This window comes from Heptranchias perlo, chromosome 10, assembly GCF_035084215.1.
Source record: "Heptranchias perlo isolate sHepPer1 chromosome 10, sHepPer1.hap1, whole genome shotgun sequence".
Classification (NCBI taxonomy): Eukaryota; Metazoa; Chordata; class Chondrichthyes; order Hexanchiformes; family Hexanchidae; genus Heptranchias; species Heptranchias perlo.
The window spans coordinates 46,162,612-46,175,153 of NC_090334.1; the positions used below are offsets into that span (position 1 = coordinate 46,162,612).

At 44.5% G+C, this 12,542-nt stretch overlaps 1 protein-coding gene across 1 annotated transcript in view; it reads left to right on the forward strand.

The window, feature by feature from the left end:
- txndc16 (thioredoxin domain containing 16) overlaps nt 1-12,542 on the forward strand; it is a 124,475-nt gene that overhangs the window by 35,758 nt on the left and 76,175 nt on the right. Inside the window, exon 12 of the mRNA XM_067991622.1 lies at nt 3,896-3,955. Within this exon, the coding sequence (XP_067847723.1) occupies nt 3,896-3,955 (60 nt within the window). The remainder of the gene's footprint in view (nt 1-3,895; nt 3,956-12,542) is intronic.

Consider the following 12,542-nt stretch of genomic DNA (forward strand, 5'->3'; position numbering starts at 1 on the left):
CACAGGATATGCAGCCTTGCACCAGCGCAGATACTCACACTTCGGTGGGTCCTTTTATACAGATAGTTGGGTTGTCACCTGGTGATTCGCAAGTGAGCACGATCAGACACTGATGGCGGGGCAGCTATGGAGAGTCCACGTCGAAGGGCGCACTCTTCTCCCAGCACTGCTCAGCTGGACACAGATGCTGAATCCTGGGGGCAATCATTGAGAAGGAGAATGATTGAGGTGCAGCTGCACCTTTGCGAGGTACTGGAAAACGTGCCATGCTCAATCTCCATAATAGTGGAGAGGATGGAGGAGTCCAACTCCAGCATTAGTGGAGTGATGCCATAGGTAAGTGCGTGAATGTCTGCAGTGGACAGTGTGGCCACCTCCATTGTGCTTCAAGCATGACTCACAAATTAGTTTACACACGGCATTAGCATGACCGGGCATACTTTGGAAGTCACCATGTCTGCCGCCTTAAACAGGACGACATATCTTATCCGTGACCTTTCAATTCGTCACTGACCTTCACCAAGCTGCTCTCCAGCAGAGTGGTGGGAGTGATGTGGTGCTGGGCCAGGAGAGAGATGATGGCGAAAGGGGCATGGAAGTGGGAACTCCACTCGGTGTGCGTCTGCATTTCACCTGTGTTTTTCTCCCCGCCCACTGCAAACCAGTACCTGACAGGCTGCCTCCTCTCCCGATGGAAGAGTCTGCCCTACACAGGTGCAGATTGAGCAGTCTTTGGCGGGGCCCACATGGGCTCCAAAACCCACAGATCATCGGTCAAAAGCGTCTCAGCAGTCAGATCTGCGCGGCCTGCCTCTACCTCTGCCGAAGCCACGGGAAGCACCATGTAGAAGTGGTAGAAAGTGTAAGTTTAAGCACTTGTAATCTTGTAATTCACCAAGGGTATGTACAAGGGTGTTAGAACAAATATGATGATGTGATTTCTATTTTTATGTTAGCACATAAGTGTATTCATTATCAACACTTCCAAATCTTGGTCATTATTACTTCCAGACTCTCAAGTGGTCCTTTCATTTGCTTCATGATGAATGCCAATACATGACGACACCCATTGGGTTGCTGTGCAATCGACGTATGCGCGTTGAAGGACAGTTTTATGCAAGGGTGAGGGGGTGTTTGGTGGTCATGGCGGTGATTGTGCCAGGCTGCATGAGTATCTCGAATACCTTTATTTTTGGATTGTCAATATGAGATCCTGTGAGCGATGAGGGCATCCCGGGCATCAACGTACACGGCTGGTCTACTCCTCCTTCTCCTCCTCTTCCTCAATGTTGCCACCAACAGAGGATGATTGGCGCGTGCCTTTGTCCTCAACCACCTCTAAACCTCTCTGCAGCGCTAGCGCTATGTTGTAGAGGATGTGGCACACCGCGATTCTCCTGAAGGCCTGGGTTGGCGAGTACTGAAGGGCTCCCCCAGACCTGTTGAGGCACCTGAAGCGCATCTTTAGCATACCTATCACTTGCTTGATGACACACCTGGTGGTCATGTGGCTCTGGTTGTATCGTTCTTGTGCCTCGTTGGTGGGTTTCCTCACAGGTATCATGATCTACGTTTGCAGGGGGTATTCCTTGTCTCCAAGGAATCAGTCCTAAGTCTGTCTCCCGTCTGGAATGTTTGACTGGCGCAAAGTGAAGGCATCATGGCAGCTGCCAGGGGTTCTGACGCATATCTGTAGACATCTCCTCTTGTGGTCACACACCAGCTGTACATTGCGGAGTGATAGCCCTTTTGGTTAATTAATACTCCTGGTTCATGTGGTGGTCCTCGGAATGCCACCTGCGTGTAACTGATTGATTGCGCCATGCGCGTGTGGGAAGTCAGCCAGAGAGTCAAAATCCAGCCGCCACTCCTGGTAGTTGTCGTCGCGGGGAAGTTCACGTAATCTGACGCCTTGGCAAATAACACATCCATCACCTGCCTTATACACTTATGTGCAGATGACTGACACGCCCTGGAGATGTCTATGGTGGCGCCCTGGAAAGATCCAGAGGCCAAGAAATTGAGGGCAGTGATTACTTTTACTGTCACGGGCAATGCATGGCCACCAAGTCCAGCAGGGAGCAGCTCTGAACAAGGCTGCAGATGCCTGCGAGCACCTGCTGACTCGTCCTGAGCCTGCGTAGGCACCGCTCCTTAGATAGGTCCAGGAAGCTCAGCCTCTACCTGTAGACCGTCTCATGTGACTTCGGCCCCTCTGTTGGTTTCCTCTCTGCTATTCTTCGGGTACCTGTTGCGCATCTCTGTCTTGTGCACTTGCAGATCCCAGAACTGCATGATGTGCCTGCCACAGATGGTGATTTTTCTTCTCTTCAGATGTCCTCTGGAAGAGATCCATTGTGTCCCGGATCCTGATCTTGTCTGTTTGAGCGACTCTAAAATGTAGGTAAATTTGTCTGAACACAAGAATTCTCAGTCTCAACAAAGAATTCTCAGTCTAAATACAAAGAACTCCCAGCCAAACATTTGCTTGAGAAAATTGAGTGACCAGCTGCAATACCTGACCATTTATTGAGATGTGTCAATCTCAGGTTTTTAAAGGGCCAAATGAGCTTTGGCTGCATCTCTCATCCATTTCCATAGTGTGTTTCAGAAGCCGTGGGAAACCCGTGCAGGAGAAGTTAAATCTGTTTCTGTTGCAAAATCCACAAAAAATTTAAGTACCTCAACTGTTTAAATGACCTAAAAAGCCCCTTTAACAATCCGGCTGCCGGCATTAATTGGAGACGGGACTTCCGGGTTTAGGTTGCGTGCATGCATCCAAACGTGCCTGGGTTAAACCCAGAAGTTGGGCACTTTGAAGCCGGGATGCAGTCCCGCATTCAATATCTATTATTTTAACCTCCCATCCGACCACAACCCACCTGTTCTTCGGGGTTAAAATCTCCCCCCCCCCCCCCAGTTTCCCTCTGAATTGCTCCCCCACCTTTTGGTTTCCCCGCTTCCCTGCCCTCTGTTTCCTTTATTCGGCTGCTTGTGGGTAGCCTCCTGGTTCTCTGAACTTTTCACACAATAACTGCTGCCACAAAACCATGAGCAAAGATACTGAACGACAGCGGACCCAACCTTTTATAAGGTAAATGCAATAACACTTGCAGGCATCACATGATCTGATGTCACGTGATCAAACCTCCAGAAATGCCTCTAAACCAGCGTTTGCAGCCCTACCCATAACAAGTAATATATTTGCCCAACTTTCACTATGGCTTGAGTCAACATAGCAACCCCATTAGTGAAGCATTCTATTATGTTACTGAATCTATTGTATCTATTGATTAGCTAGGAGGAAAAGCTCACTAGTCTTCAAGTACTCAGCTCTCTGATATTTACCAGTTGAATAGAGTACATTATATGTTGAATTCAGATATCTTCAGCATTTATAGGCAAGACCTTCGAATTTAGTTTGTATCAACTCATTTCTTTGCATAAAATAAACTTCAATGAATAACTGTTTTTCCAAGATTAAGTTTGAAAGTAAACAAGGCAAAGATTTAGAGAACCCGAACAAAAACCACGTGATGGGCTTTTTAATAACTGGATCGTTTGTGCAAACTTACCAAATTCAAGTGCATGAAATCTCTGAATTATAAGAACTTCAAGTATAAACAATATAACGTGTTAGAGCTCAAACCAAGGACTTTATTTTTTTATTATTATTTTGGCTTGTGGCCATGGTAACCATCTTGGGTATCTCAAACAGTACACCTAGATTAATACTATATAAGATATGTTAGAGAGGCAATGCATAATCCCAAGTTTAATCCATTTGTAATGTTTTGTATTAAAACCTACATAACTACAGCAAAACTTAGCTGAATATGCTAGTCTAGCATACAGAGCTTTTGCAGTGTTAATGTTTATATTGTTGATGTTGTAGGGGATCTTGTGTCCATGGCGTTTTTGCAGTCCTATGCAGAGGTATCTACCAGACTTGCAGGTAATGTGTTATAATTAATTTTATTACAATTAATTTGTTTCCAGTAGGCAGTCTGTTATGAGTATCTCGTATGGAATCTTTACACAGTTTGAGTGACAGGTGCTATTTTTTAAAAAGACAGTGTCAAGGTTTCAAACAAGCTTATCTCTTCTGTTGCTTTCAAAACATTTGCATTATAGTAAACACAACCTTCCTTTTCCCCTCCCTCTGCCCCATAGTTGTGCTGCAGAGACAAAGGATGAATGTTTATATGCTGATTTACCATATAATGACCTCTTATACGGTCAGGCTGAGGCAAGGGACATGGAAAGACAGAAAACCCTGAACTAGTCAAAAAATTATACTGAAGTCTAAAGGCTGAAGTCTAAACTATTCCAGTGTTGGATATAAATTCAGCACCAAATTCCATGGTACCCGTATAACACTACTGAAATAAAAGCAAAATACTGCGGATGCTGGAAATATTAAATAAAAACAGAAAATGCTAGAAATATTCAGCCGGTCAGGCAGCATCTTTGGAGAGAGAAACAGAGTTATCGTCGACCTGAAACGGTAATTCTGTTTCTCTCTCCACAGTTGCTACCTGACCTATTGAGTATTTCCAACATTTTCTGTTTTTGTAACACCACTGAAGATATCATTGTTCGACTGTGAGCTTCCCCCCTCCCCTGACTAAACAGCTAGATGACAGTTTCCATAGTATTTGAGGGAGGAGGGCTGAAATATTTGTAAATTATAAATGATTGCTTCCTTACACAGCACGTTTGAGAAGGTATTAGGGCAATTTGTGTACTATATCTAATTCTTGGTAGTGACTCCGATGCCGTATCTAACCATATTAGATTCAGCTTGATTAGCCAAATTAATATCGCTGAAAATTTAATGCTAGTGCCAGATTATAAAGGTGCTAAATTTACAAAGCTTGCAGATGACTTGAGTAAGGATGATCGGGGAAAGGGGCGTACCAGGTGAGGATAGTTGCAGCACTGCCTAAAAGTGAAATACTTTTAAATTCGTTCTTATGCAGAAAGAAGCTGTGTGTGTCCCTAGGATCAAAAGAAGGGCATAATGTCGAACAAAGCCAAAATGGCAAACACTCCATGTCCAAAGCCAAATTAAACTAAAGCAGAAATATTTTCACAGGTATAAGGTAAATAGTTTGCAAGAAACTAGAGATAGATATCAGATTCAGCTGAGGACAAGAAAATCTGCAATCAGATTGGCTGAAAGAACAATGAAGAAGAGGATAGTAGATTTATGTGGTAGTGATAGAAAGGTCCTTTTTTTTTCTGCAAGCTATTTTGAGTCAAAGGACAGTATAGGGACATTGAGGGATTCTGCAGGGCAGATTTGGGTAGAGTCCCAAGGTATGGCTGAGGTTTGAAATGGCTACTTTCCTCACTACTGAAGATGATGTTTAGTTATCAATACAGCAGCTCTGAGTTGAAGATAAAATTGAACCTGTAGAAGTGGCTGTGGAAAAAATGGTCCTGATGATGTTTACCCTAGGGTGTTGAAAGAAATGGGGGCTGTATTATGCAAACCACTGCTTTCTATACTGAGGTCTGAGATTGTTCTCATGGACTGGAGAGAGGCCATGAGCCTAAATTTTAAAAAAAGGCAGTAAGTCAGAAACTGTCACTAGTAAGAGTCCCACAGGGATCAGTGTTTGGGCTGTCGCTCTTCATTTTTATTAACAATCCGAATGAAGGCAACAGGGGAACAATCTGAAAGTTTGCAGACGAGACAAAGACATGAGCAGCAGTTAGGACCTTGGATGGGAAAGAAGCAAGTTTATAAATGCATCTATACACACTGGGGAAATGGGCCCATATCTGGCGATATAAACATGTGCATTTGGGCTGGGACAATTCTGAGCATTTATATACCATGCAGGATTATATGCTCAACGTTTCTGAGCAGAAGGACCTGGGGGTTGTAGTTCATGAATCATTGAAGGTCCATGAAAAGTGCTTCAAGGCTGCTGTGAAAACAAATAGGGTGTTAGGATGTATAGCGAGGACAATTAATTATAAAATTCAGAATATAGTCCTTTCCTTGTAGAAGGCCTTGGTCCGGCTGCATCTAGAATACAGTACCCTCACGTGGTGGGGGCTATCGAGTTACTGCAAAAGGATCAGAGGAGAGCCATTTGATATCCAGTTTAAGGGCCCTTCGACAACAACAGCAGCAACTTGCATTTACATAACGCCTTAAATGTAGTAAAATGTCCCAAGGTGCTTCACAAGTACGTTACCAAACAAAATTTGACACCGAGCCACATAAGGAGCTATTAGGACAGGTGACCAAAAGCTTGATCGAAAGAGGTAGTTTTTAAGGAGTTTCTTAAAGGAGGAGAGATAGGTGGAGAGGTTTATGGAGGGAATTCCAGAGCTTAGGGCCAAGGCAGCTGAAGGCATGGCTTCCAATGATGGAGTGATTAAAATCGGGGATGCGCAAGAGGCAAGAATTGGAGGAGTGCGGAGAACTCGGAGGGTTGTAGGGCTGAAGGAGGTTACAGAGATAGGGAGGGGCAAGGCCACGGAGGGATTTGAAAACAAGGATGCGAATTTTAAAATCAAGGAAGTTCCCGGACGGGAACCAATGTAGTTCAGCGAACACGGGTGATGGGCGAGTGGGACTTGGTGCAAGCTAGGATATGGACAGCAGAGTTTTGGATGAGCTCAAATTTATGGAGGGTGGAACATGGGAGGCCGGCCAGGTGAGCATTTGAATAGTCAAGTCTAGAGGTGACCAGGCATGATGAGGGTTTCAGCAGCAGATGAGCTGAGGCGGGGCGGAGACGGGCGATGTTATGGAGGTGCAAGTAGGCGATCTTGGTGCTGGAGCAGAAGCTCAGCTTGGGGTCAGATAGAAACATAGAAACTTGGAATATAGGAGTAGGACTAGGCCATTCGGCCCTTCGAGCCTGCTCCGCCATTCAATATGATCATCTATCTCAATACCATATTCCCGCTCTCTCCCCATACCCCTTGATACCTTTTGTGTCTAGGAATCTATCTAGCTCCTTCTTAAATATATTCAGTGACTTGGCCTCCACAGCCTTCTGTGGTAGAGAATTCCACGGGTTCACCACCCTCTGAGTGAAGAAATTTCTCATCTCAGTCCTAAATGTCCTACCCCGTATCCTGAGACTGTGACCTCTCGTTCTGGACCCCCCAGCCAGGGGAAATATCTTCGCTGCATCCAGTCTGTCTAGCCCTGTCAGAATTTTATATGCTTCAATGAGATTCCCTCTCATTCTTCTAAACTCAAGTGAACACGGGCCGAGCCGACCCAATCTCTCCTCATATGACAGTCCTGCCATCCCAGGAATCAGTCTGGTGAACCTTCGCTGTACTCCTTTATGGCAAGTATATCCTTTCTTGGGTAAGGAGACCAAAACTGCACACAATACTCCAGGTGTGGTCTCACCAAGGCCCTGTATAACTGCAGTAAGACATCCTTGCTCCTGTACTCAAATCTTTTCTCAATGAAGGCCAACATACCATTTGCCTTCCTAACTGTTTGCTGCACCTGCATGTTTACTTTCAGTGACTGGTGTACAAGGACACCCAGGTTCCTTTGTACATCAACATTCCCCAATCTATAACATTTAAATAATACTCTGCCTTCCTGTTTTTCCTTCCGAAGTGGATAAGTTCACGTTTATCCACGTTATACTGCATCTGCCATGCATTTGCCCACTCCGTCAACTTGTCTAAATCGCCTTGAAGCCTCTTTGCATCCTTCTCGCAACTCACGATCCCATCTAGTTTTGTGTCGTCAGCAAACTTGGAAATATTACATTTGGTTCCCTCATCTAAATCATTGATAGGACGCCAAGGTTGAAAATGGTCTGGTTCAGCCTCAGATAGTGGCCAGGGAGAGGGATGGAGTCGGTGGCTAGGGAATGGAGTTTGTAGTGGGGACCGAAGACAATGGCTTCGGTCTTCTCAATATTTAGTTGGAAGAAATTTTTGCTCATCCAGTACTGGATGTCGGCCAATCCCGTCAGAGCACCATCTCCCGTAACCCTTTTGTAGCACAAGAGCAGCCCATCACCTATTGTGATAATGGCCCTAAGGTTTCAACCAGAGAAGCACTGGAATAGGAGAAAGGAAGGCATGTTGAGCCACCTATTGGAAGCATGGTGTCAGAAAAGAGTAGACTGGCTTGTGTTCATTTTGGAGTTTATTGCATTAAAATTGAACATGCTGTTATGTCATGCTGTGTTATTCATGGAGATTAGAGTTACACAGAAAACTGTGCCATAAGGATCAGTGATTGGGCTTCAGCTATTTACAATCTATATCAATGACTTAGATGAAGTGACCGACTGTAATGTATCCAAGTTTGCTGACAATACAGAGCTAGGTGGGAAAGTAAGTTGTGAGGAGGCTACAAAGGGATACAGACAGGTTAGGTGATTGAGCAAGAAGGTGGCAGATAGAGCAAAATGTGGGGAAATGTGAAATTATCCACTTTGGTAGGAAGAATAGAAAAGCAGAATATTTTTAAAAAGGTGAGAGACTAGTAATCATTGGTGTTCAGAGGGATTTGGGTGTCCTTGTACACAAATCACAAAGTTTACCTGCAGGTACACCAAGCAATTAGGAAAGCAAATAGTATGTAAGAGGCTTCAGGTGGATATAGACAGGCTAAGTGAATGGGCAAGAATATAGCAGATGGAATATAAGGTAGAAAAATGTGAAGTTATATTGGTAGGAAAAGCAGAAATGCAGAGTATTTTTTTATGGTGAGAGATTGGGAAATGTTGATGTTCAAAGAGACCTGGGAGTCCTTGTCCATGAGTCACTGAAAGCTAACATGCAGGTGCAGCAAGCAATTAAGAAGGCAAATGGTATGTTCGCCTTTATTACAAGAGGATTTGAATACAGGAGTAAAGATGTCTTAATGCAATTATATAGGACCTTGGTGAGACCGTATCTGGAGTATTGTGTACAATTTTGGTCTCCTTACCTAAGAAAGGATATACTTGCCATAGAGGGAGTGCAACGAAGGTTCACCAGACTGATTCCTGGGATGGTGGGATTGTCGTATGAGGTGAGATTTAGAAGAATGAGAGGTGATCTCATTAAGAATTATAAAATTCTTACAGGGCTCAACAGGGTAGATGCTGGGAGGATGTTTCCCCTGGCTGGGGAGTCTCGAGCCAGGGGTCAGCCACTGATTAAGGGGTAGGCCATTTCTGACTCAGATGAGGTGAAATTTCTTCACTCAGTGGGTGGTGAATCTTTGGAATTCTCCACCCCCGAGGGCTGTGGAGGCTCAGTCATTGAGTACATTCAAAACAGAGATCGATAGATTTCTAGATGTTAAAGGCATCAAGGGATATGGGGATGGTACAGGAAAATGGCGTTGAGGTAGAAGATCAGCCATGATCTTGTTGAATGGCGGAGCAGGCTCGAGGGGCTGTGTTGCCTACTCCTCCTGTTCTTATGTTCTTATATTCTTGAAAGGAGGCACTTATTTCATGCTGACTTTTTCAATCAGGTGATTATTGTTGGCATGGTCATGTATGGGCAAGGAGATTTGATGTGTTGTCATGTTCTAGGATGGATACTGGATACTGGATTGATGGATTGGTCCTTTATTGGAAGGTGGGGGGAGAAGATGGTGGCGACAAAGTTAAACAGTGTTAAACTGAAGAGAGGATTTCAGTGATCATTTGTGCTCCAATGCCCATGCAGCATTTACTGAGGAATCCTCTAAGTCATGGTCATCCTGTTGCTCTCCTCCATGTTCTTTAACCTGCAAAGATGCTAAGACCTTCTCCACAAGGATATTCAATTCCAGGCCTTTTTGTATAATGAAGCTGTGCAGGACACAGCAGTTTATGACTATGCAGGACATTTGAGCAGGATCATTCTTCAGGGTCCTTCTTGACCTGTCAAAGCAGTGAAAGAGCCCTTTAAGACACCAATGGCCCTCTCGATGAACACTCTGGAGAGGTATGAGCCTCGTCGGTGTGCTTCTTGGCTGCTGTTGCAGGCACTCATAGTGGGGCCATTATCCATGGGATCGGGACACGCCTTGTCATCTGCAAGCTATTGTTGACATGATTTTCTTTCAGGGAGGGCTGAATTCTGAAGGCTGAATGAATCATGCCAGTTTGCAGAAAATCTCATATTGACGTGCAGAATCCTTTGCATGGTGTTCCATACAATCTGTACGTTCAGGAAGTAGAAGCCTTTTCTGTTGAGGGAATTGAGGGGGCTGACTGTAGGAGTTCTCATAGCAACTTGGGTGCTATCCATGGAACCCTGGACTTGGGAAAGCCACCAGTCACATAAACGTGATGGCCCTAACTTGATGCTGCTTTGCTATGATGCCAAAATCAATTAATTCCCCACCTTTCCTATGAAATCTGTCAATCACCCGATGAATCCATGCTTATACTGCACACTGGCTGGCATTAGAGATCCTCCGTGGCTGCCTAAAATGACCCTGTGCCTTAAAAGTTGAGTGTGGTCATCACCTTCGTAGCCACAGACAGCATTGTGAGTAGATGACCATGGCTGGAGGTTCCTCATGAAATAGGTGGCAGTGCTTCCCTATAACTCTTTGGCGAAGTGCACTTTTCTAATACGCCTCTCACTAAGGTCTTCATATGACCTGCATTGCCTGTATGTTTTTTGCAGGGCGTAGGGGTTAATAGCTGGTGGGGTGAATGCTCTTTACTCTCCTTTGCTGCATTGTCTCCTCCTCTTCTTTCTCCTCCATGGCAATGGCATACAAAGATATGCCCATATGTGCTCCTGAGAAGCCCTCACTATGGGCGGGGGGTTAAAATTTTCCAATGGTTTCTCACTCTCAGAAGCAAGTTCAAAGCAGATTCTGCTGAATACCAAAAAAAAATCGCTCCAAGAAGTCATTCCCAGCATAGTGAGATTAATGCAGATATCGACTGAATTGCCATCAGATAATTTGGTATATTAATTTGGGTTTGGAAGGTCAGTCTGGGACTAATGAAACTGAACCGTATAACCACTATAATGAGCCACATTAACCAATCCTTATTATTCTTGGTTTAAATATGAATGTATTATTTTTTCAATTTCGGAAGTATAAAGTAGAAAGAAAATTCATCATTGCTGCCGTACAAGCTTGCACTGTATGGGGTCATGGGCTCAATTCCTATTGCAACCATTTTAATAGATAAGAGAGATTTCATAATTTCTAACACATTTCCAACGTATCCCATAAGAACTTGTTAATCATTTATTGCATGGAACATTGATAATTTAATAATTTTTAATCTATGCTGACTTTTCTAAGCTACCAGTATTATGGACATAATCATTAAATTATTGTATTAGGCATAATATTAAATCTTTACAGTACTGCAAAAGTTGTTCATAGTTAAGAGCAATCAACCAATCTGCAGAACCACCTGCATTTTAATTAAATCAAATGGATTTAATTGCTACTTACTTTTACTTGAAAACTGTAAAGGTGGGCCTAGTGCCTGGTAATCAATGATCTCTAAGAATTATTACTTTCCTATTTTATGGGAATAAATAATTAAAGTAATGAATGAACAATATGATGGCACTATCCCTGCACATTTTTTATTTATTTTACCTAAAATCACATCCCCTCTTCTGCATGATCACAGATCCCATGAAAACCCTCCTCTGAGTTCCTACAGAGTGGGCACTTAACTTCAGCCTGGTATGCCTGCTGTATGATCTTCCTATCTATCTTCCTTCACCACCGCCGTGCAAAAATATTAGGAGTGGGGCTGTTTGGTGATGATTCTACAGTGTTCAGCTCCATTCACAACTCCTCTGGAAGTGAAACAGTTCATGCCAGCCTACAGTAGGACCTGTACAATGCCCAGACTTGAGACCGACAAGTGGTAGGTAACATTTGCACCATATAAGTGCCAGACAATAACCATCTCCAACAAGAATAGGCCCAACTACCTCCCCTGACCTTTAATGGCACCATCATTGCCAAATCCTCCACTATCAACATCATGGGGGCCACCATTTCATCCCCAGAAATTCAGGAAAACCATGTAATAAAAACACAACTTTGAATGAGTAGGCCTGATAATACTTTGCACAGTATCTGGCATAACACCCTAATCTTATAAAACATTCTATCCTTTGACACTCCATGGGCTCGATTTTAGGGTCGGGTTACCTGCGGGTTTCCAGCGGGGGGGCCCCGAAAATCCCGATCTCCGATCACGTGACCGGATTCGGACGAAATCCCGGCCACTTCCGGGTACCGCGCTGACGTGCGGGGCTGCGCGCGCAAGCCCCGCTGGTGGGAATCCCGCAGGCAATTAAAGCCAGCGGGGTTCCACTTGAGAGCACTTAACTTGCTCGTTGTGGTCAGTTAATGAGCTGAAGCAGCTGTCAAAAGAGGAAGTGTGGGATTTTACGTTCAAAGCAGTCAGTTTCCCACACTGGGGGAAACAGGACCCTTCAAACCAGGCGTGTTACAGCCAGCAGCCTGTGGCAGGTGCCAAGGTGCGCTCCACGGGGGAGCGCCCTCACCCACGCAGGAGGCCACCGCGTCACATAGGGCAACCCCTGCCCCCCACCACCCC